Genomic DNA, 25065 nt, shown 5'->3' on the forward strand with positions numbered 1-25065 from the left:
CCACCCTCTAAATTTCATTAACCCTGTATATAAAAAGACAGTTCAAATATCAGTACACATGTTAATAGGAACGAGGGAAAGTGAAAGAAAAACAAATCTGATGTTACTCTCACTCGTGCACATAAATTAAGAATGAATCAGATTAAACAGACAGAGATGGAACACAATATTCACACTAAAGCATGAATGGACTCATATGGTTGTGCAGGCAGAACACCCATTCACATGTCAGAAAGGAAAACAAACTTCCTCTTGAGCATCAAGCTTACTATCAAAACAAATCAAAAACAAAGGAAAAAAAACTTCCTTCAGTCTTTGAAGTTTATTTTTGAGTTCAACCTTTTCTAGGCCCTAAGATTCAAGAGAATAGAGTAGTGGCTTATCTCTCTGTCAAACACTAATAAAGTACAAAGAGCATTGGCCTTGAGTCAGGAAATCTTGAATTATGGATACCAGCTTTTCCATTTCCTAAATGTATTACTTTGGGAAATACTTAAGTCTCCTGGAGCCCCAGCTTTCTCTTTCCTATCTGAAAAATGGAGATAATTCCAACAATCTCACAAGGTTGCAAGGAATAAATAAATAAGGCCACTACCTGTAAACCACAGAACACAGTGCCCAAAACTTAGTAGGTACTTGGGACCATAACTTCCTTCCTTCCTTCCTCTAATTAAAAAAAAAAAAAAAAAAAAAAGGCTCCTTTTCTTAAGATACAAAACTTAAGTTAATTTTATTTTCCTCACCTCTGCATTCCCAAGTATCTGTAGACATTCTTCATTAGGTCGAGGCTCCACGGGGAGTTCAATTTCAGGTTCCTTTGTCTCTAGTTCCAGCGAAGTATCGAGTAAGGAGGAGTTACCAACCACAAACGTAGCTCTGTTTGGAGTGTCAGTTTCTGCCACTAAGGGTTTTATGACCTCGACTGTTCAAGAGAACAAAAGAAATCTCAAAACTGTGAACGTAAGTTTTCTTTCCCTCCACCACACCCTGGAGACCCCAAGCCCAGTCCCAGGAGACGGTGGGAAGGATGTGAACATAAGTTGTTTTTTTTTTTTTTTTTTAAAGATTTTATTTATTTATTTGACAGAGAGAGATCACAAGTAGATAGAGAGGCAGGCAGAGAAAGAGAGAGAGGGAAGCAGGCTCCCCGCTGAGCAGAGAGCCCGATGTGGGACTCGATCCCAGGACCCTGATATCATGACCTGAGCCGAAGGCAGCGGCTTAACCCACTGAGCCACCCAGGCGCCCCTGAACATAAGTTTTAAAATGAACTCAACTTGACAAATCAGTAGTGGAAGAATAGAAAATAAAGAGAACAAGAAATCACCTTTTCTTTCTCTGTTTATTTTCATCTCCTCCTCAGCTGTATGGACTTTCTGGTTATTTCTGACCAGTATAGGTTCACGTCTGCAACAATCATCTGGGACTTTTTTGGGAGTCACTACAGGAGATGTGATAGGGTTTTTTAATGAGAGTGTAGATTCTGTCTCAGCTTGTTCAAAGAAGATGTACTTGACAGCCAGAAGGAGAGCTAAACTTAGGGTAATAACTTGTTCAATATCCATGCTGATCATTCTAAATAAAGGAAAGCAAATTAAATGTTATTACTCAGGAACAAAAAAGGCATAAACTAACTTTTAGTAATACAGAGTGCTATGATTAATACACAATAAAGTAGGTCTCAGGTAACTTACTTAGAGAGATAAAACTGCCAGAGGGAAACACTTGGTTCAATTCTCTTGGACACATTTTCATCCAATCCTAAAGAAACCTTAGAATTTTCTGCCGTACTGTTTTGAGGAGAAGGATCAGCTATCCAGCGACTATGGGCGTGAACAAGAACCAAGCCTAGAGACTGAAATAAAATGTTATAAATTATGTATTCTCTGCATATCAATGGCACCTCAACTTCTCATCCTTATCATCTGGATAACCAGATACTATCTCCCATGGTCTCCCCTCAGTATGAAAAGAAAGCCCACTGTGACTAAAGCAGTGACCCACTGAACTACTGAAAACATGCAAAACAACAGGTTTTCAAAGAGTAAAGAACAGGTTCTCAAAGAGAGGTGAAGTGGAGGAACTTGAAAAATCTGTTTAGGGGAGAGAGATGAAGAGCCTCAAAGAAATGAGAAACAAGAAAAAAAGAAAGAAAGAGGAACATCAGTGAAAGATGTAATTATAGTAAATTATACAGTTTACTTATTAATTAAATATAGTAAATTAGTAAATATAGTAAACCAGTGAAAGGAGTAATTATACAACAATTGTAGAAAGGTAACAGGAAGAAGAGAAAAAAGTCAAAAAGCAGAATATGACACTGAACTAAAGATACTAAAAGGACAAGAAAACTATGTAATTACCATAATCATCTTAACTCTCTGAGTAACGGGATTTGGTTTATTTTCTTCCTCTTCTAAAACTCGAGCAAAATGGCTCAGCTGCCAAATTGGACGACCCTCGCGGCTTTCCCGAGAAAGCTACAAAGAAAACCAGTGTTACATCAGAAGGTAATGATTTTATTTATGTGAATGGACGTGATGAGAAACATTACTCCTTCTAACACCATAAGTAAGAACTGCTCTTACCTCTAAAACCAAGGAAACGCAAGCTGGGAAGAAAGTCATGAACACAAAATAGTTGGCAAGAACTGACATGCAGCCGAAGCAGCACATAATTTCAAGTTGACGCACCCCTGGTTAGAGAAAAATTAAATGTATAATTACTAAAGTACATGTATTTTTGATAGAGCATACATCACAGGGACTTTTCCTTTAAGCAGATGAATACAAGAAAATATTAGTAGCTTAAGCTCTTTACTATTTACTGGAAGAGGAAAGAGGAACTCTGAGATAATGCCAAACCTTAGAGCACAGCAGGGACAGTTCCCTCAAGGAAGGAGAACTTGTCTTCTCCCATGTCTCAAATCTATCACAATGCCAGGCACAGTTACTGCACTTAAATACACATCTGATAATCCCCTTTTAGGAAATGGTACTACTCTGTTTTGAAATAAGAACAACAAGGCCAGGCTACACTAATGTGCAAACCTCAACAGTTAGGACCCAATTCCACTCTTTACCAGAAAAGCAATTCACCTGTGGACCAAAGACTTTTTATTAAAGTAAAACTTACTACCAGCTATGCCATTCCTGATACACTACCATAATAAAGACTTCACGTGTACTACTGGACTCTGATCTCAACAGAACTTCTACTGAATCTATTTATGTTCTTATAATTTTGGTTAATTTCATTGATCTGTTTGAGAAATTAAATAATGTGCAAAGGCAATTCGAGATCCAAAACTAACAAACATTCCACTACAAAATGTTAAAGGTTAACACTTGGTAATCTTCTCAAATAGAAGGTAACAGAATTTTAGAACTGAAAAAGATATCTCTGATTACTAAATCCTATTCCTTCAACATTACAAATAAACGTGAATATAAAATGAATTTCTGATGACACTCATATTAAATATAAAAATGTTTTGAAATGTAAATAAAAAGTTATTCCCTCCTCTTACAAAACTGCTAACTAGAATACAAGAAACTCAACAGTATATTTTATTTTTGAATTATTATAGATCATTTGATATAATAATAAAATAAAAACATACATTGTATTTTTCTTCAAATTCTATAGCACTGTGTCAAGTATACTTCAAAAAAAATCTAGAGCAATTACTCTCAAAGGTGGACATTCAATATACAACTATAATAACAAAAGCATTATGAACAACCTGTACTTTAGATAGTAGCCAAATGTAATCTTTTCAAACCTGAGACCACAGAAACAATACCTGACCAATGCTTTTACAACCTACTTATCAGCTGTTTCCCTCCGCACAACAGGACTACTGTTGCTGCCATATGCTCTGCAGGCATTCTTCCTCACTCCATCCCAGAACAGTCTCTCTGGGCCACTCTGCTACTACACAGAGAGACAGCACCAATCTATGTATTTCTAAGAAGTTAAGGCTTTTTTCTTTTTTAGTGGTTTTCCAAAGGGTTAGTTCTTCTTTAACAGGTGTTAAATCTGTCCTTTTTCTACCCTAAGCCAAATCCCTAATTATAGCATTTCTGTATAGCTGTATCCATGTCCCCCAACTGGCTTTTCCAACTATAAATCTCATCATGTCCTTTGTCTGCTTCTCTGACCCAGAACGCCAAAATCCATCATCCTACTCTTCACATCGGTTTCAAATGAATAATCCTTGGTTTCATGGCGTACTACCAGCTCTTGGCTAATCTTCTTCACCTTCCTATATACTCTCTTATTTGAATAAAATCACACAGGTATGTTTTCACCCAATCAAAAACATTTTTCTTGATTGTGGCAGTAACTTAATAACTATATCTTTGTCAAAACTCAAAACTATATCTCAAAAGTAGATTTTAAGGGGGGGCGCCTGGGTGGCTCAGTGGGTTAAAGCCTCTGCCTTTGGCTCAGGTCATGATCTCAGGGTCCTGGGATCGAGCTCCGCATCGGGCTCTCAGCTCAGTGGGGAACCTGCTTCCCTCTCTCTCTCTGCCTGCCTCTTTATCTACTTGTGATCTCTCTCTGTCAAATAAATAAATAAAATCTTAAAAAAAAAAAAAAAAGTAGATTTTAATGGGCACCCGGTGGCTCAGTGGGTTAAGCCGCTGCCTTCGGCTCGGGTCGTGATCTCAGGGTCCTGGGATCAAGTTCCGCATTGGGCTCTCTGCTCAGCAGGGGCCTGCTTCCCTCTCTCTCTCTGCCTGCCTCTCTATCTACTTGTGATCTCTCTCTGTCAAATAAATAAATAAAATCTTTTAAAAAAAAAGTAGATTTTAAGGAATGTTCATTTTTTTAAAAAAATATTTTATTTATTTGTCAGAGAGAGCAAGAGAGCATACAAGCAGGGGCAGTGGCATGCAGAGGGAGAAGCCAGACTTGATCCCAGAATGCTAGGATCATGACCTGAGCTGAAGGAAGACACTGAAGAGACTAAGCCACTCAGGCCTCCCAAGGAATAGACTAGAACTATAGTTACAAAAGGTAGACTCCCTAAGAAAGCCATAAAGTCTAATCTTAATTATTAGGAGACCTTAACAACAGCATGATATACTCATTCTGGCAAATTTCCATGCCAGGCCACAATTTTTGTCCTATATAATGGAGTCCTCTGTTTGATATTTAAGATCTAACTCTCTACTATCCAATTAAGGATTAAGAAACATGTGTTGAGACTAATACTAGGTACTCACTAAGATGTACTGCATACCGTCTGATTAAATGTTCCCAACCAGCCTATTAGGTGGACCTAATTTAGATCTGGCCCATTTCTGACTCTTCACCGTCTCCTACATGACAATTAAAACACAAGGAACAAAGTCACTAATTTAGCCTGGGCAAAAGCTGGAGCTGGAAGGGGCTTTCCAGAAAAAACTTGGAATACAATGTTAGTTAAAAAAACAAACAAACACTAAAAACTCTCAAAAGAGTGGAACATAGAAAGAGAAGGTGGCATGGCATTAGTGAAAAAAAATCGGTAACGTATTACTAAGTTTTCACTAAAGCAGACAGACATAAGGTCAGATAAACCCACATACTCATTCAATTAAAATCTTTTAAGAGTAATGTCACACTTTTAAAGTCAGAATTTAAAAATAACCAATGCAATCGAAGATGTTCTTTTTTACCCTTCATCTACAAACTTATTTTAAAATATATTAAAAACTGCTTACAAACCTGACATGGTACCAACTCCAATCACCAGACATTCTACAAGAGCATCAAGGGTGAACGTGGGACCTAAAATTGCCATTCCACGAGCAATGTTTTCCCGCACTTCATCCTAAAACACAGACCAAACATATCAATGTCGGTAAGGTACTAAACAACTTTCAAAAACGTTGGAGAGTACGCCAGGGCCTCTACTAAAATCTAGTTTGCTAGATCAACAGTAAAAGAGACAATGCAATACTAACAGGCATTCCAGATGCAAAGAATTAAGAAAAAGGTCATGTACCGTTGCTTTCCCTTTCCACTGAGTGAGATGTTACTTGGCAAGATTCCTCTGAGGTGATGCATGAATCCTGCCATTTAAATACTACATAATGAAATACTATAACGTTTTATATTTGGCTATCACTTACAGTTCTTAGTTGCAATTTTTTTGAGACCTTGTTAATACTATGAAACATAAAACCTATTTTTGTCAACATACTCAAGTGGTCGGGATACTCATCAAATACATAATCAAGGCAGAATTACACGTTATTTTATATTCAGGTATTCTGACGTGAGATTATTAAAAATGTTAATTTATTTAAAGTGACTATTGAACACCAAGATAAAACTTTAGATGGAAAATAATGCTAGGGTTAATGCTAAAGTTTTAGAAATAAATCTACCCGGAAACTATCTTCCATTATATCCTGTCCTGCTCTCTGATAGGTTTCAGTAGGTAGACACTCTTACTTATCCAAAAGTCTTACTTCCTTAATTTCTAAAACCTTTAAATAGGAAAATGGGGAAGAAGTCCAAATTCCAGAACCTGTGGAATTAAGTTGTTAGGTAAATGGGACAGTTCCTGGGGCACCTAGAAAGACCAGTCTTAAGACTTGACAATTAAACTTAAAGCTGTGGGCAATTCCTGATTCTTTAACTATGAAGAAACTATTAATACTTCTTATTAATGTAAATAAACTGAAAGAAAGTAATACTAGTAACATTCATGCCTTAACGTAATACTTACCTGTGAGTTGGAACTGAGGGCAAACTTTGCTAGAGCACTTGCTCTAGAAAGGTCAATCAAAAGTAGGAAAAAGGGCAAAGCTTCACTGGGAAAAAAAAAAAAAATCAAGATGATCAGGTATATTTAACAGGAAAAAATATGGCTTAAAAATGCTTTCCACAATAAAACAACCGCCTCATACACTTTATGATTCTTTAGTATGTATACCTTTTTACAGCCCGAAGATACACCTTATACTCACTCCCTTTTGACATTCTCAAAGCTAAACATATGCACTGCTCAAAATATTTATAATGTTAAAAATGTAAGTGTATTTATACAGAAATACTTTTTTGATGATTTTATAGCAAAATACCATCCTAAGTAAAAAATTTATCCTTGAATTAACATGGGGAAAAAAGTGAAATAGATATAATTTTTTAACATCACTATTTGTGGAAGGATTAAACTGAACAAGCTTTCTGGAGAGACAGTTGGCAATAATAGCACTCAAAAGCCCCCAAAACGTACACAGGCACTATCTCACTCCTAGGAATATATCCTAAGAATGAATATGAACACAAGGTAAGCCACAGAGACATTCATCACAGTGCTATTAATAGAGGAAATTAAATAACCTAACAATCCAATCCTAGAGGATTAAGTAAATGAACTATAATATATCCACACAGGGGAATACTAGACAACCAATATAAGTAATTTAATTTAGCATTAAGGACATGCAAAGATGTTGATGAACTATTATCACACATCAAAATATTATAAAGGCATAAAGAATTTATATGATCTCAGAATTTTTAACTGTAAAAAACCCTAGGAAAGCATATACCAAAATGTTAACAGATATTAACATTAGCTAAATGACAGCATGAAAATTTTCCCCATATTTCCTATAAACTTTTTAAATGTATATATTAGAATACTTTATAACTTGGAGAAGAAGTTATTAAGAAGAAGAATAATTAACAACTCTCCTTATTTTGGAAAAAAGTGTATTTATGTTTTAAATACTTACTTCAAGCCTGTCAATTCTTTATCTAAGAAATGAATGACAACTGTACTGAATACAAAACTTGAGAAAATTGTGAAGAGGCCAGCAATACCTAAATTGACAAAATTCAAACAGAAAAAAATTACCCTTTATTACAAAAATAGTAACATACAGTCCCATACAATATTCTGAAAGAAATATTATTTTCTCCAGATTATTAAGATCTCAAATATCAGAATGCTTACTCTCAATAGCAAAACCACTAAATGTGTGCAGTGTACTTTAAGCAACATACCCATTTCCATATACATGATGTGAACAAACAAAATTATGTATTTCCATAACAAATCAATAATTTGATAGCACAAGTAAGTTAAATGTATAAAACGATTACCCAAAATATATTTTGATCCAAGTTGACGTAAATTCTGGAACTGGAAGTAAATATACAGGATTGCTATGCATCGTGTTATTGTCAGAATTATAATGTCACTGCTTAACACATCCTATTGGAAGAGATAGAAAAAAATCTCAATAGCTTTACCTTTTAAAATAAGCAACTAAAAGTAAGAATTTTTATTTTGTATGCATCATCAGTTTGTATATTACCATGATAATATAAATAGAGGCACAAGTCAAATAAAAATATTAAACATGCAAATCAAAAATCAAATCCAATTTTTAAACAATCCACTGTTTAAAGCCAATCATTTTTGTTAGTCACTTTTAAAGCTACTATTTTCTCTAGTAAAGTCAATTATACTCATTTTATGCAGACAAGGAAAAAAGTTATTTCCAAACTATATAAGAAAATAGAAATTTGAGTAAGTTCATGAATACTAAGATTTTACTTGCAACTTTTTTGATTATATGGTCACTAAGAGGAAATGCTCTTCAGAAACTGAAAATGAAATTTAGACAATATCAAATAAATTTCACAAACCTCTTCAAATTTTGGACACTCGTAATTCCAACCACAGATCTTATCGTTACCAGTAAACATGTTCATGGACATCATACAGATGGTCAGTGTCACTGTCCCCACTATGACTTCCCAGGGATGGGAGGCCACAAAAAGGCCGTGCATTCGGAAAAGCCTTGACAACATTGTAGCTACAGAATTCTTGGATCCTAAAAGGAATATCAAGTGTGAACACTTAGTACACAGATCACTGTATTTTTAGGAAAAGATTTTAAGATTTTGCACTGTAAACCCTGCTTTTGTAGGCACAGTGTCTTATATATATGAATAATACTATTTGACAGTGTTCCCTATTAGTTCTGTAAAATAATTATAAAATCAAAATAAGAGGATTCTAATATTACTTTCTTACTCACAAAACTTGAATCCTCTATTAGTCAATAGCAACCAACTTAAAACTAGCTATTTCTTACAAGTTGTATGAATTCAAGCATTTATGATGAAACCAAATAAATATCTCAGCCCAGGATATTACCTGAGCAAAGGAGAACAATAAAGCAGAAAATTAAAAAAAATAAGTGAGAAACAACTATTCACATTTGCTTTCTAATTACCCTGGCATAAAATGCCCATAAGCACCCTCTACATTCTCCACATTCTGGTCACACAAAAGGCAAATACCATCTATTTGTTGAGTGTCCTCCTCAAAGGCAGCTTATGGCATGTTACTAGCAAAATGATGTTTAATGAAACTTCCTACTCTTACTGTCACCAGAGTAAAAAGTCTTTTCCAAATTTTACAGCTAATAAAATGCCACAACAGTACTGGAAGAAGAGGATGGCTGGCCAAAGTAGATGTCTATGATATTCAAAAATTCCCAACAGAACATATAGGTAATTTTTTAATTTAATCTTTAAAAAGAATCCCAAGCAGATCCCCCACTGAGCATGGAGTCTGACACAGGGCTCAATCTCATGACCCTGAGGTTCACCACCTGAGGTGAAATCAAGCGTCAGATGCTTAACAAAATGAGCCACCCTGGAGAACATACAGGTAATTTTGATCTAACGACTACCATGACTAAACCTCCCCATGTCTGTTGGCTAAATTACAATAATTTTTATATTCTCATTTTTAAAAAAATCTGATATAGTCACTGGTCTCTAGTATAGGAACTTGTAAGCCTTCTTAAACTAAAATTAATGCTCATAATAAAGCATATTTAACTGCCCCAAAAAATCTATTTCAAATTAAGATTTAAAAAGTGAGGCTACTGAAATAAGTCAATCAGAGAAAGACAATTATCATATGATCTCACTGATATAAAGAATTTGAGAAACAAGAGAGAGGATCATAGGGGGAGGGAGGGAAAAATGAAACAAGATGAAACCTGAGAGGGAGACAAACCGTAAGAGATTCTTAATTCACAATTGGAGGGTTGCTGGAGGTGAGGGGGGAGAGAGGGATAGGGTGGCTAGGTGATGGACATTGAGGAGGGTATGTGCTTTGATGAGTGCTGTGAATTGTGTAAGACTGATGATTCTGGTTACGCAAAAGGCAACACCATCTATTTGTTGAGTGTCCTCCTCAATAGCTTTATCTTTTAAAATAAGCAACTAAAAGTAAGAATTTTTATTTTGTATGCATCATCAGTTTGTATATTACCATGATAATATAAATATTGAGTGTCCACAGACCTATACTCCTGAAAGAAATAATACATTATAGGTTAAAAAAAAAAAAAAAAAAAAAGTAAGACTACTGATTGACACACTAGCAAGAATTCAAATGAATCTCGTGTTTGTGGTAATACTAAGAAAATGACTCATTTATTGAAGACAGAAAATTAAAAAGCAACAAATGAAGAAAAAGAAAGTTAATTACTCTATCTAAAAGGCTAAGGAAAGAAAATAAGAGTAGCTTTTAGGAACCGAAGCAATTCCAGAACATCATCCCCCATCATGTCACAGGATGTTCTCCCTATTTTAATTACACCAGGCCCCGAATGGACAGCTGGCTTTCCCACTGCAGGTTACACCTTTCATTGGATCAATTCAACATGAAATCAATTTTGTGAGTAAGAACAAACAGGGTTTAATAAAATAAAATAGAAAAAATCGCTGTAGGTAAGAATATAGTATAGGTAGTTATTATTTCTTTTTTTTTTTTTTTTGGTAGGTATTATTTCTTAAAACCTGATGTTTCATGAAACTCTGTGTGTGTGTGTGTGTGTGTGTGTGTGTGTGTATAGTTCCAACATAACATGTATTACTTACTGTGGGTCTCAATTTTAAAAGGCTGGCAGTCTTCTTTTGACCCTGCAATTGCACTGCTGGGTATTTACCCCAAAGATACAGATGTAGTGAAAAGAAGAGCCATCTGTACCCCCAATGTTTATAGCAGCAACGGCCATGGTCGCCAAACTGTGGAAAGAACCAAGATGCCCTTCAACGGACGAATGGATGAGGAAGATGTGGTCCATATACACGATGGAGTATTATGCCTCCATCAGAAAGGATGAATACCCAACTTTTGTAGCAACATGGACGGGACTGGAAGAGATTACGCTGAGCGAAATAAGTCAAGCAGAGAGAGTCAAGTATATGGTTTCACTTATTTGTGGAGCATAACAAAGAACATGGAGAACATGAGTTAATGGAGAGAAGGAAGTTGAGGGAAACTGGAAGGGGAGATGAACCATGAGAGACTATGGACTCTGAAAAACAACCTGAGGGTTTTGAAGGGGTGGAGGGTGGGAGGTTGGGGAACCAGGTGGAGGGTAATAGAGAGGGCACGTATTGCATGGAGCACTGGGTGTGGTGCAAAAACAATGAGTACTGTTACGCTGAAAATAAATAAATAAATAAAAAAAAAAAACCACTGTAGCATAAAAAAAAAAAAAAAAGGCTGGCAGTCACTAAGTTCTACAAATGTGGCATGCATCTGCCTGTGTTTATTCATGCTTTTTCAACCTTCCTCCCTGAGTCTTGTTCCTCATTTTATCCTCCAGAACCTTGCACCCATACACAGCAGCTGCTCAACAAATACCTGATTAATCAAAAACAAACTCATAAACTACAGGAGCATGTACTTTATTCACCCATCTTGAAATGGCCTAAAAATGACTTTTAGCCCAGAAGATATAAAATATAACTGCCCACCTGCTAGCACACCACCACTGCCTACCCTCGGTTAAGGCTGAATGTAGAGCATTCAGGGAATATATTAAAGGGAAATGGGGTAGGGAAGAGAGGTTACAGTCTATACACTGTTTTCAAAAATGGACAATAACAAAAATAGTTTCTATTAGATGAGCAAGGACTTGGGACTTAAAGCTTTGGAGAGTATTAATCATATCTTAGATTTGAATCCTCCTTCATTATAACTAAAAGCCTCATAAGAGCCTAGATTTTCAGGACAGTTTTCTATCACATAACATCCTTCTTATATTCAAAAACAAAAACAAAACTCTACACACTGGTCTAAAGGATCAACTAGCATCAATGTTCCAGAAAATGAATCAACCAAAAATTCATGTCAACACTAGGCCAAAATGATTTCTCCCCACCAAAACCAAACAAACAAACAAACAAAACCTCTCAACTTAGGTTATTCCCTATTAAGTCGATGTATTCTTCATTATTAAAAAGTTAGTTCAAACAAACAAACAAACAAAACCTCTCAACTTAGGTTATTCCCTATTAAGTCGATGTATTCTTCATTATTAAAAAGTTAGTTCAATTAGAATCTGAGCTGCTAGCAAGAAGGCACCCCAATTTGATAAAAAATTGATTTAGCATCATCAACCCATAATTACCTATTAGACACATTATGTGGTCCCTTTAAAAGATTTCATGGTAGCATTGTCAATTCTGGGACATTTCTTTCCTAAATATAAACTCATCTTTGCAACATTCAGGAAAAAATTACACATGATTCTGTGAACCAACCCCGAACACAGAGAAGCTCACCTGTTTGGAAATACAAACTCGGTAAAAAAACGTTCAAGGTGTGTCAAAAGTAACCATAATTGTACACCATCTCATTTCTCATGAGCACCCTGCCCATTTCCCTGTGATTATGCAAAGTACTTAAATGCCAAAGAATCCAGTCTTCCACCCTCATCAGCAGTTACAAGTGGCATTAGCAGGCTATAGGACAGCTCATGCAAATTCAATGGACACTATTTAGGCCAGGCTGCATTAAAAACACTTTACTTAAAAAAAAAAAAAAAAATCAAGCTAAATAGGCAGTGTATGCCTTGCTTATGCACAATGAAATATGCCACAAACATTTTCTTCAAAAGATGATTTAAACTCAAGGGACTCCTCAAACTCCTATCCAAGATATTATAGAAACCACCTACCATAACCAATTGCAGAAAAGGATGCTTTTGCATCCAACTCTATTTCCTCCCACCCTGCACTCCTCCTGCACTATACATCCTAGCATATGATTATACACTACTTTACACAGCTCTCAAATTAATTGCTGTGTATATTTTGACTCTTTGAAGACAAGAATCACATCTTATATTGAATCATCCTTAGTTCCAACAGGATCTAGCATTCTGTTGCTCAACCTAGTATCCTAGGGGGGGAAAAATCTTGCACTGGAAGTCAGGAAACCGGGATTCCACCCCCCATTCTAGTACACGCTTGTAAGTCACATCTCTCTTTAGTCACTTATTAAGCTAGAGCACCGAAGTTCTTTGACAAGGACAGGTATTAAGTGGAACTGTATGAAACTGCTACTTTTGTAGGTTAAAAAATAAAGTCAAATTTTTAAATACCTGCAATTTCATATGGGTCAACCCAAACAGATATTGATAAACATGTAGTTGTCCGTCCATGGTTTAGAAAGTAGATCATATAAGAATAAAATGAGCACAATCGAGCGCATTACACACTTCATCCTGAAGACTCGTGCTACACATGAGCCTCATATATTAATGATTAATCTTAGTACACTTTTTTAACCTTCATGTTACTAAATGCCATTTGTCCTTACTACCAAGTTTATCACAAATCCTGGAAAGACACAACAAAGCAGGCCCTCAAAAACCAGTCGATCCCATTGTACACGCCAGGCCTTTGCTACATTACCTCTAAATCAGAAAATGTCTTTCATTGCATGGACAGTAAAATATATTCAGGGGCAAAAAATACATTCTCTGCATTAAGATACTGAAATCATGCATGATTATTTAGTACAGCCCAGAAACAAATGCTTCCAATGACTTTTCAGGACCAACCCTAAGGCAGCATGCCCTCAACCAAGCTATGAAGTATTTCAGACGATCATTTAAGATGGAGTACATCTGCCTTCTCCTACGGCAGAAACCGACTGGTCTGTATTTGAACCTCCAAGGTACGTCTTTCCTAACCTAAACCAAATAGTTCCGGAAAATCTACAAGGTTTGAACTCAATTACATCAGCACTAAAGAGACTAAAGCCCCTTAGAAAAAAAGAAAAAGGGGAACAGTGGTAGTAGTAGAAGAATACTTTTTAAGTCCTTGGACAAGTCCCTACATTGCGCTCCGCATCCTCTCAACTCGTCTTTCCTAGAAATAACCCGACACTTCTCTGCAGATCCACGGTTCTTCTTCATGGCTCTGAGTTAGTCAGCAGCATTTATGGAAATCTTCCCCATCACTTTAAAGAAAAGTGCTAACGAACAGCAGGGCCTGGGCGTGAACATTACACCTGATAGACCTTCTCACCGCCTCTCCGCGAGCTGCGGGCCCAGCACATCACACACACGCACCCCCAGCATTTCTCGAATCGAGGGGCTTCTGAGGTCAGGCTATTTGGCACCCTTTCCACCCGATGATCGCGACTGCCAGCCTACACGGACTACTTGGGACTTGGAGGGCGACCGCGGCTACCCTCGCCGGCCCACCTACCGTGACGACCGCTGCCAAGAAGCCGGCCCGCCGCCCACCCTTCGGGCCCAGGCTGGCCGCCGGGCTCCCCCAGCATTGGTGCAGGCCGCCACTCGGATGGCCGCGCCTCAGGACGTCTCTCCTTGGAGTCTCCGCGAGACCCGGCCGCCACACCCGCAAAGCCGCCACTGCAGCTCCCGCCAGGTCCGCAAGAGGGGCAGGCTGCCCCTTCCCAGGAGGAGAAGCTCGAGAACCACCATCAACCCGGCCCTAATCCCGCTCCCACCCACCACTGCCCCGTTCCCTCTGCCCCCGGCCGCCTCCTTTGCCACCGACCGCCTCACCTCCGGATCTCACTAGAGGACACCGAACCCGGGCGCCGGCGCTCCGCCCGTCTCCAGTCAACGAAGACGCGAAGCGGAAGGAACCTCCGACCTACGCACACTCGGTGCGGCTGAACCTACGACCAATGAGAGAGGATCGTCCGATCGTCTAGCCAATCAGCTGGGTGCGACTCGGCCTCACGGGGCTACGTCACGAACGGTCGCCTTAACAACCTCCCACAGCTCTCCCTGCTGCGGAGAACGGGCACCGCACCATCTCTCACCATGGCTCGGCCAACCAATAGCCAGGCGAGTCCCAGAACTAGGGCCTGCCTATTGGTCCAAGGGCCATGGGGGCGCCAGCATGGAAGCTGCTCTGGCGAAGACGATAGGGGATCAGGCGGGTGGAGTGTCCTACAGGCCAGGACCTGACCTGTGACCATCCTGGCTGCGAGAATACTTTGGGAAGCACCAGTGGGAAGCCGGATTGTAGGGTAATGATAAACGCAGGGTCAGGTTGGGGGAGGAAAGCCCAGTTACTTAATGGAGAGAGAGAGATGGAGAGAAGAGGTGAACCTGAAAAAAGTGAAGGTGGCAGCGAGGTGTAACCCAAATCTCAAAGCTGACCCATATTCAAAATCTAAAACGACACCTTCCTGAGACTTACCCATCCGTACAGATAGGTCCAGTCACTGGGGCCCCTCAGCACAGTGCTTCTGTGTGGAGCGCTAGTCACACACAGCCGATTCTGAAATGTGCCTCTCCTGTATCTTCTGCGTTCTCTCTGTCCTCCCCTCGACTCTGACATGCGCCTCTCCTGTGTCTTCATTTCTCTGCCCTCCCCTCGCTGCAGGCCTTTATTAACTCTTAGACGAAATAGTGCAATAGCCCCTCCTATCAGGTCTCTTCCCTCGTAGGCACTTCCACCTTAGGATCTGATTGTTCCAGAGGCCTGCCCCCTGGAATTGCTCCTTGTCTACTGGATTAAAGAACCTGACACCACCAATATGTCCCCACCCCACATTTCTTGTGTATCTCTCATTACTTACCTATATCAACCCTACATTTCAGCCAAGACTAACAGGCCTTTTCTTCAGTCACACTCAGTACCTTTTTACCTCTCTGCTAATGTTCTCCTTGTTTAGTCTGGATATGCCTATCCATTTTAATTGTTTAAATTCTAACTATCCTTTAAGGACCATTTCATATGCCACCTCCTTTCTTGATTCCTTCAAACACATGTCATTCCTCCCTCCTTTGAACACTCATATTTCCATAATATTCTGTGACTTGTCTTTTATTATTATGTGGAAATTTCTTAAGAACAGGAATTATAGGGAAGCCTGGGCAATTCATTTGGTTAGGCATCTGCCTTTGGTGCAGATCATGGTCTTGGGGGTCCTGGGATAGAGCCCCTGCTCAGCTGGGAGCCTGTTTCTCCCTCTCCTCCTGCCGCTCCCCCTGCTTGTTCTCTCTCTCTCTCTCTCTCTCAAAAATAAAAAAAATTTTAAAAAGAACAGGAATTATAATCCACTGAATTTTTAAAGTCCTATATTTTGAAACACGGTCCCTGGAACGTATTATATACACTCAGTAGGAGTTTTAGTAAACTACCATCTTGCTAAATTTTCATAATCCTCATAAAACAGATGTTATGTCCACTTACCTAAAAAAGTTAAGCAACTTGCTATAGATTACTTGATAATAATTAGGAAAACTGGTTTTTGAGCCCACATCTAAAGCTTATGCTGACTCTTCTATATTTCACTGCTTTAGTATAGGAACTTTATTCACCTCTTTTTGCCTAATATTTTTGGGTCGCCCCTTATATGCAATGCACCATGGTTGGCATTGACAAACATGATGGAAACTGCCTTTATGAACCTTACATCCCTTCACAGAATAAACGGTCATTAAATATTTGTTTAATTAATTATAGTGGAAGGAAACAGTTTTTAGTAAAGAAGATTGTGGTGAACTAACCAATGACAGTAATATTCTGAATCTTACCAAAAGGAAGAGGAAGGAGAAGGAGAGAAGAATAAGAAAAAGTGGAAGAAGTGGAAGAGGAAGAAAGAGAAGAAGCAGTAGGAGGAGAGGGGGAGAAGAAGAGAAGGAGGGAAGGAAGGAATGAAGGAACGAAGGAAGAAAATTCTGTAAGTACTGACAGCCCAGAAATTTTGTCTCACTTTTAATGTCCCCAGATATTACAGAATTAGAAGTTATCATTTACACAAATGCATACTAATATAAATCCAAATAAAGATTATGAAGGTGTTTCCACAAGAGACTCTAGCCCAAGATTTGGAAACTTTCATTCCCAGATTCTGCTTAATTGAGAATTCCAGTGAATATATGAGTTCAAAAGCAAGCAATAAAGAAAGTTTAATTCTGGTTCTATGTACTTAAAATAATTCTATGGGTCCCAAAATGTATTTCAAAAGAATCTTTATTGCACTTAACTAGTAATTTGTACTTAACGATAAATCACAAAATTTGGCATGGACGTAAGATGGAAGGGGAATGAGGGGGGTGGGGCCAAGGGAATCTATGTGTCTTATTGTGGGTTTACTTGCAGAGCAAGGAGTTTATAAAAGTATAATTTTAAGACCCCCCTTTAAAGTAATGGATAGCCCATATTGCCATCTTAATCCACATTACGTTAAGCATTTATATGTAAAACTTCATTTTTCCCTCTTTTTATGGTCATGCTCATGCTGTCACGCTTTAAGACAGGGAATTATAACAACAAAAAAATAAGAATAATAATAAATACTTAAGTGACTGTGTCTCAGCCACTTTCTTAAGTGCTTTATTTTAATTATTATTATTTTTTTTAAAGATTTTATTTGTTTATTTGACAGGCAGAGATCACAAGTAGGCAGAGAGAGAGAAGGAGAAGCAGGCTCCCTGCTGAGCAGAGAGCCCGATGCGGGGCTCGATCCCAGGACCCTGGGATCATGCCCTGAGCCAAAGGCAGAGGCTTTAGCCCACTGAGCCACCCAGGCGCCCCTATTTTAATTATTATTAATATTACTTATATTAATTCTCATAAAACTTATATAAGGAGGGCATGGAGAATCTGCATTTTACAAATGATGAAGCTACAGAAACAGAAAAACTAACTGACCTAAGTTCACACAGCCTGGAAGTGGCAAAGCTGGGAAATGAACTTTGAAATCTGATTCCCAAATACATGCTCTAAACACCTCCAATGGACTCTCTTTTTTTTTTTTAATTTTGTATTTATTTCTTATTTTTTTATAAACATATATTGTATTTTTATTCCCAGGGGTAGAGGTCTGTGAATCACCAGGTTTACACACTTCATAGCACTCACCATAGCACACATCCTCCCCAATGCAATGGACTCTCTTTTGCATTAACGTAACATGTATTGCACTGTATGACACATGTGCTTGTTTAAGCTTCTAACACTCCATTGCAAAAGACCTTTCATAATATCAGCAGAGTGTTGTAATCTATATATGTATGTGTATATTATGTATTTATTTATTTCTCATTCACAGTTCCAAGCTGTGTTCAAATTTGTATCTTCCAACCTTAAGCAGTTTTCTTTCTGTCTTACAGAACTTTCCTTTTTTTTTTTTTTTTAAAGGGATAATTTTTTAACTAGTGCGTTGTAAGTGATAATTGGTCATTTAGATTTTGGCAGATACTTTGATTGATTGCCTCTCTGCCCAAGGTCAGGAAATAGTCACTGAGGGTCTACTCTATGCTAGGCGAAAGGCTAGGCATCCAAGAAAGCATGGGGCACCTGGGTGGCTCAGTCAGTTGAGCATCTGACTCTCGGGGTTATGGGATCAGGCTCATTGGGATCCGTGCTCCACAGGGAGTCTGCTTGGGATTCTCTCTCTCCCTCTGCCTCTGCCTTTCCCCCTCCCCCTTTGGTTCTCTCTCTCTCTCTCTCTCTCTCAAATGAATGGATAAATCTTAAGAAAAGGAAAGAGAAAAAATGAAAGAAAAAGAAATGAAAGGTAAGGAGAAGAAGAAAAGAAAAGAAAGCAGATACAAACAGAACCCTTCCAGACAACATAGTCAGTGCTCTGAGTGAGATCTGCAGAGGGTCCACTGAGAAAAGGGATAAGGTATGGAGTTTGGATGTCATATATCCTGAACAAGGGAAGGAAGTGAAAAGGCTATCGAGCTAATAGGGCCAAGATTGTGAGAATACTAGGGATGGTAAGATGGAAGGAGCACAAAGTTTAATTAAGCAGAAAACTTAAAGTACTGTGGAATATGAGAGATTTAAAAGGTGGGGGAAGTCATGAACAGGTTGGGAGAAAATCCCAAGTTTCTACTGTCACCCAAGGGGACATCCCATAGGAGCTAAAATTCTCAAATACTCCTCTTCTGCTGCTGCTTTAGTTTAGTAGGGAAACTGCTTCTTGTTTGTTCCTAAAACTTCCTAGAACTGCAATCAGCAGCTAGAGCCTCTCTTATAAAGTTAGGAGAGAAGGTCTCCACCGGAAAGGGTGCACACGACTCAAGGTGTCTTCTGCCCACTGAAACAGCTTTCACTGTCTGTGTTTTTGTTTGTTTTCTTCCTCACAGTTCCCCATCCCCCTCTTTAGGCCTCTCCCCAGCTTTGTAGAACCAGTTGGAAGTAGGTATGTGCTTTGGAATAATTAGTTTTTCTTTTAAAGGAATTTACTCGCCTTAGGAAAAAAGAATGCTCATGCAATGTAGAAACAGTCTATCTATAATCAGGAGTGAGCGTCTTCTATCTCTGAGATTCTTAGGGATCTTAGCTGAGGTGACTGGTTCACAAAGGAGTCGATGAAAGACCAAGAAAGGAGGGGAAAGGAAAAAGGGAAGAGTGAATTTTGACCAAATATGAGCACTATTTTTTCTCCCTTGGTAACAAACATGGTCCTAGTCTCAGTTGTTAAGAAGGAAGTGCACTATTTATAACACAGGCTGTAGCCAGCTCTCTTATTGTGTCCCCATATCGTCCTTCTGTTGACCTTCATCTTCCCAATGCCATCTTCCCCTTCCAGCTTTGAATGGCTCCCAGTTGACACACAGCAGAAGAGAATTATTGACAGTGGAGGGGAGAAAGGAAGAGCTTGGAAGGAGGTAGATAAGATCACACCAGGCAAGTGTGAAACAAAACAAAGGATAAAGACCCAAGGAGGCCCTCCTCAGCTTTCCTGAGCAACCCCATTGAAAGAGAAGCTGAAGAGCAATTGCCCAGGGCTGCACACAGTAAGTAATATTTTAATACAAAATTACTGTCACTCATAGGTAAAAGTGGTCCAAGCAGTGTATGGGACCCTAACTATATCTGCCACAAGTTGCAATAAATTTGGTTACAAGTAGCAGAGAACCTAAACTAAAAGTGGCTTAAACCAGATAAGCATTTTTCTTTCTTGGGTAAAGGAAACTGGAGACAAGTAGTATAAGAATAGTAGGGCAGCCGATGCTTCCAAGGACCCTTCTATCTGCTCCACCATCCCTAGCATGTCTTGCATCCTCATGGTCACTTTGAGGTTCAAGATGGCAGATGGAACTCTGGCCTTCATACCTTCATTTCAACTCTCTGGAAGGAGCAGAATAAAAGCAAGAAAGGAAAAAGGGGCCCTTTCTAGTGGAGTCCACTCCCTTTTCACGGTTTTTACCTCAGTGATCAGGAGTGCAAGGCCATGTCTAGCAACAAGGGAGCTGGGAATATAATCTTTATTTTTAGCAGCAATGTGCCCAGCTCAACCCTAAAGAAAGGCTCCCACTTCTCCGTCTTCTTGTTGTCCTTATACAGGGTGAGCACACATTGAGGACTGAATACAGTTGCTAACTAATTAACTCAGAAACAGGAAACAATTTTACTATCAAGAGTATAGGGGCACAGGAAAGAACATAAACCTAAGATCAAAGACATGTTATTTTATAAACATGAGCTTAAAATGTCAATGGAACTCTCATTAACACCTAGACTTGACTTTTAGCTAAATCCCCAAAAATGTGCACTGTTACAAATGGTCCAGTGTAAAGAAGAAATCTGACAAACTAGCAAAATAGGCTCTTTTTAGAAAAAAATATTGGGCATCCTATCCATTGCTCTGTCTTCAGCACCTATAACACTGAATGAATGAATTAACAACAGCAACTTTCTAAACAGTTTTATTGTCTTGATTTTCTCATTATACAGACTCACTGCTTTTTCCTGTCTATTTTAAATACCTAGCATGTTCTCCATGTGGTTTTAACTCTATACAACAATAGGTTCCCACTCTGAAGTTTCTTCTGCCTGTGAATCTTGCCTCCCTGAGGAGGTTTCCAGCTCTTTCCATATATGTCTCAGCTGGACTAAACTAAAGCTACAGTTAATGGTGCTTCCAAAGGCCATTCCTTCGGAGTAAACACCGATAAATCAGTCTTGGCTCATCCCTAAAATCTGAGTTTTATCCTTCCATTTTGCACTAGCTGGGTCCGACCATGTCTGAAGCTAATTTTTCCCTTCTCATAGAAAGTGAATAGGATTAGCAAACTATCCACTGTTCTCAGGAAAGGTACTGCCAAGGTCTCTGTGCTTCTTTCAGAAAGGTAGGCTTCTCATCTTCCCCAAAGGAAAACATAAAACATGTGCAAATATTCTGCTCAGTGCTCTTTCAGATCTACCTCTTTCTTGTTCTTCTGAAATATATGTCACTATAAATAATGTAGGAAGAAATCTGACCCATATTCACCCAGAAAAGTTAAGAAAATTATAACTGAGGGGCACCTGGGTGGCTCTGTAGTTAAGTGTCTGCCTTCTGCTCAGCTCATGATCCCAGGGTTCTGGAATCAAGTCCCACATCGGACTCCCTGCTCAGTGGGTAGCCTGCTTCTCCCTCTCCCACTCCCTGCTTGTGTTCTCTCTCTCACTGTCTCTCTCTCTCTCTCTGTCAAATAAAAAAATAAAATCTTTTAAAAAATTATAATTGATGTCACCATGGGCTAATAATTTTGTCCTCAGAAAGGTAATGAAAGCAGGCAGGACAACCCCTCTCCTTCCATGGCCCTTTATTGACAGAGTTGTTCTAGAAATTCTAGGTGCTTGGCCCTAGGCCGTGGACGAACCCTTATGTCTCTGCCCTACTCCTCACCAAGAGAAACATCTTTCTTTTGGAATCTAGGACTGTTTGGACTACCAGATGATTCTAGTTTCGGCAAAGAGCTCAAAACACTGATGGCAATACCTGACCATTGTGTGACATTATGTTTAATAGGGAATAAAGTGAGAGTAGAGTTGTTTGACTGGTCTCTGTCTTTAGGTGGCCTTCTCAAGGCAATGAAAAGAAAAAGAGAGAAGTACAGTGTGGTACAGAGAAGGAAAGCATCCTGATTCTGACAGGCCTCAGGTACAGTGAGGCGTTCCTCTCCACTCTTTTCCTCCCAACCAAGCCACTACCATCTGGTCCACTCTTCTCCAGCAGGCCCAGCAGAGTCTAAAACTTGAACCTGCCTCTTTAGTGGATCTTGTTCCTCCTTTACCACAGGAAGGTAGTAGGACTGTCTTGGTTTGGATTCCCCAAAGGTAAAGACTGAATCAAAATCTGGGGTGCAATGACTTCTTTGGGGGATAACCCTGGAAAGTCAGAATAAGAATGCAAAGTGTAGAAGGGAAGAAGGAAGGGCCAATATCCAGCTAGTTACCATTTTGGGCAAGTGGGGCTCAATCCTGCTGGGGACCCTCTGAGGAGCCTTGTAGAAGGAACCTCTGAAGACGGCTAGGCGAGGTGGGAACATTTATTCACCAACCCCAGTCCCTCTTTGGTTGAGAAATGCCTTCTGGAGCACACTTCCAGCTCTGTGTGTGTGTGTGTGTGTGTGTGTGTGTGTGTGTGTGCAAGGACTGAGCTACTGAGGCTGTGGAAAAACCCTGAGGCAAAAAAGCTGAAAGACCTGATGGCAGGCACTTGAAGAGAAAAGATTTCAGCCTGCCAGGAATTTTTGACCACACTTGCAGCTGAAGGTGGCATGGGTAAGAGATGTGACCACAAGTAACTCATTTGCTATGAGGATTGCGTTATGAGTAATCATACCAGTCTTCTTGTTCTTTTACTTTCCTATTGGGTACATCCCTAAGGTACTTTAGGAGATGGGCTGAAACTGTTCCCCCTGAAATTGTTATGATTGCCTCCTCATGGCTAGGCAGTAGTATTCCATCCATCAATCATGTTCTAAAGGTGTCTGATTTTCTCACTCTGGTTATCCTTGGCCTCTGAGTTGACCTGGCCCCAGTAACTGGTAACAGTCAATATTTGTAAGCTTGCAAGTACTCTAGCTTACCAATGGAAAGGGATCAATATATACTTGTTGATGATTCTAACAGGGAAACTCTAACTCTTAGAAACACTGTTAAGCAGGAACTTGTCTAGTCATATGAAATTAACAAACATTTCTTGCAGTAAGTATTTCAAAAAAAGGAAAAGAGACCAGATGGGCAGTTAAATAGAAATCATGGAGCTTTCATGCACAGATGGAGTTACAATGTTTCTGGTATCTAAAATCTCATCTTTGCCAGACAGAGGAGTCATATTATCTCAGGGGCAGGGTGGGGTGGAGTGGGGTGGGGGGTTGATTCTAAAATCAGTGTAAAAATGAAATTCCAGTAAAATATCGGGTTGTTGTTTTTTTTTTAACAGTGTGGGGTGGGAAAATGTCAGAGTCAAAAATTCTTGAAATCTCTTTATATTTCATAAAATACATTGTGCATGTTTTGTTTTCACAGATTGGACAGAAGTTCTTATGCACACTAGCTGTGAAACCCTTGAATATTGGGAGAGTCTACCTAAAGATAGTTAAGTATGTTCAATCTTTCTGCCTTTAAGATTCAACTATTAAATCCTAAAATGAATGAGAGGTAGGTGGTGAAGGCTACTATGCTCTTGCTTGTCTACAGGATTGCTCAAAGCTGTGTCACTCCACTCTGTGCTATTAGATTTGAGATGTGCTTGTTGTCAGTATTCACCCATTACTGGTGATATGTTCTGCAAATACTTTCTTCCAGTTGGTCATGTGTCCTTTGACTTGGCTTATGGTGATTTTTTTTTCCATGCAAAAAGATCTTTAAAAACTTTTTAATGAGATCTTTCTTTCCTTGCATCTGGATTTTGAATTATAGGTAAAAAACCTTTTTTCACACCCCAGTAGAAAAGGAATTTATCTGCATTTTCTTTTAGTGCTTATTTGGGTTTATTCTTTACATCAAGATCTCTACTTCCTTTAGAGTCTATTCCTGTGTGTAGTGTGAGGTGTAGATACAATTTTATCTTCTGTCAAGTGTTTATATTCTGGTTTTATTATACACAAAATACTGTGTTCTCTTCAGTCACGCGTTCATAAGTTCTCTCATAGGTGGAGTCACCTCTGCCAATAGTGAGTCACATTCATTTTTTTTGTTTGGTTTCAAAGGGTACTATTCTCTAGAACTGTTTATAGAGTCTAGGGGTGTCCCTTATTTGGAGTCCTAGTGCTTCATGAACAGAATACTGTGTTTGGAAAGCACTTTTCTGATGGTCCAACCCTGCTCAGTGATTGTGGAAATTTTAAATAAGGTGGATGATATGGTTCCCATGTTTTAAAGAGTTCATCTGGTGGAAGCACTTGTGGACTGATTAGAAAACAATCAAAAGCAACATGGAAAGTGGAATTTACATTTTGGTTACTGCCTCCTACCAGAAGGTATTTTTCTGTGCTAAGACCATGGGTGTTTATGGAGGAACTGCTTTTGAAGAGTTCCTTTCAGCTGCAGGTAATGGAGACTGTAATTCCCAGAGGCTTAAACACATTTTCCCCTCTTAGATCAAGAAATTTGGAGGTAAGTGGTTATGAGCTTTGGTTCATTAGTTTAGTGTCAGGGATAGCACCTCTACCATTGTGTTTGCCTTTGGCACATGGTTCCAAGATGGTTGCTGAAGCTCCAAGCATTACATCCAGGTCCTAAAGAATAGTAGAATATGCGAGCTCAAAATATACCACTCTGGCATAAAAATTATTTTGAGCTCGAGACATTTGAAATACAGCAGATCAAAAAAGGGCATTGTGACTTTCCCTTTTCTTCTTGAAAGCAGGAGGTAAAACTCCCATGTGAAAGATTGCTCTGCTTGTACCAGGAAGAAAAGAACATTCTTATGACCAGAGATGAGAAGCTGAGGCCATGGAAAATCTGTACAAACAGACCTTGTTAAAATAACCCTCGACTTCCTTTAGC

General features: G+C 39.0%; 1 protein-coding gene and 1 long non-coding RNA gene across 4 annotated transcripts in view; one reads left to right on the forward strand and one right to left on the reverse strand.

The window, feature by feature from the left end:
- HMGCR (3-hydroxy-3-methylglutaryl-CoA reductase) overlaps positions 1-14953 on the reverse strand; it is a 32950-nt gene extending 17997 nt beyond the window's left edge. Inside the window, exons 1-11 of one of the 3 annotated variants that reach the window (XM_045999807.1) lie at positions 14871-14953; positions 8662-8849; positions 8113-8224; positions 7743-7830; positions 6728-6812; positions 5719-5824; positions 2589-2695; positions 2364-2480; positions 1695-1855; positions 1328-1575; positions 744-922 (exon numbers count right to left, since the gene is read on the reverse strand). In XM_045999807.1, coding sequence (XP_045855763.1) covers positions 744-922; positions 1328-1575; positions 1695-1855; positions 2364-2480; positions 2589-2695; positions 5719-5824; positions 6728-6812; positions 7743-7830; positions 8113-8224; positions 8662-8826 — 1368 coding nt within the window. In that variant the 5' untranslated portion in view covers positions 8827-8849; positions 14871-14953. Of the gene's footprint in view, positions 1-743; positions 923-1327; positions 1576-1694; positions 1856-2363; positions 2481-2588; positions 2696-5718; positions 5825-6727; positions 6813-7742; positions 7831-8112; positions 8225-8661; positions 8850-10917; positions 10937-14547; positions 14751-14870 lie in introns of those variants that run through there. The other 2 variants (XM_045999806.1, XM_045999808.1) reach the window with 2 other exon arrangements.
- A 2020-nt stretch (positions 14954-16973) lies between these two features.
- Positions 16974-23657, forward strand: LOC123938012. The gene is made up of 3 exons (XR_006817653.1): positions 16974-17005; positions 19871-20078; positions 23584-23657. It is a non-coding gene; the product is annotated as an uncharacterized LOC123938012 (long non-coding RNA).
- Positions 23658-25065: the final 1408 nt, after the last annotated feature.

The sequence above is a fragment of the Meles meles genome, chromosome 3, assembly GCF_922984935.1.
Source record: "Meles meles chromosome 3, mMelMel3.1 paternal haplotype, whole genome shotgun sequence".
Taxonomy (NCBI): domain Eukaryota; kingdom Metazoa; phylum Chordata; class Mammalia; order Carnivora; family Mustelidae; genus Meles; species Meles meles.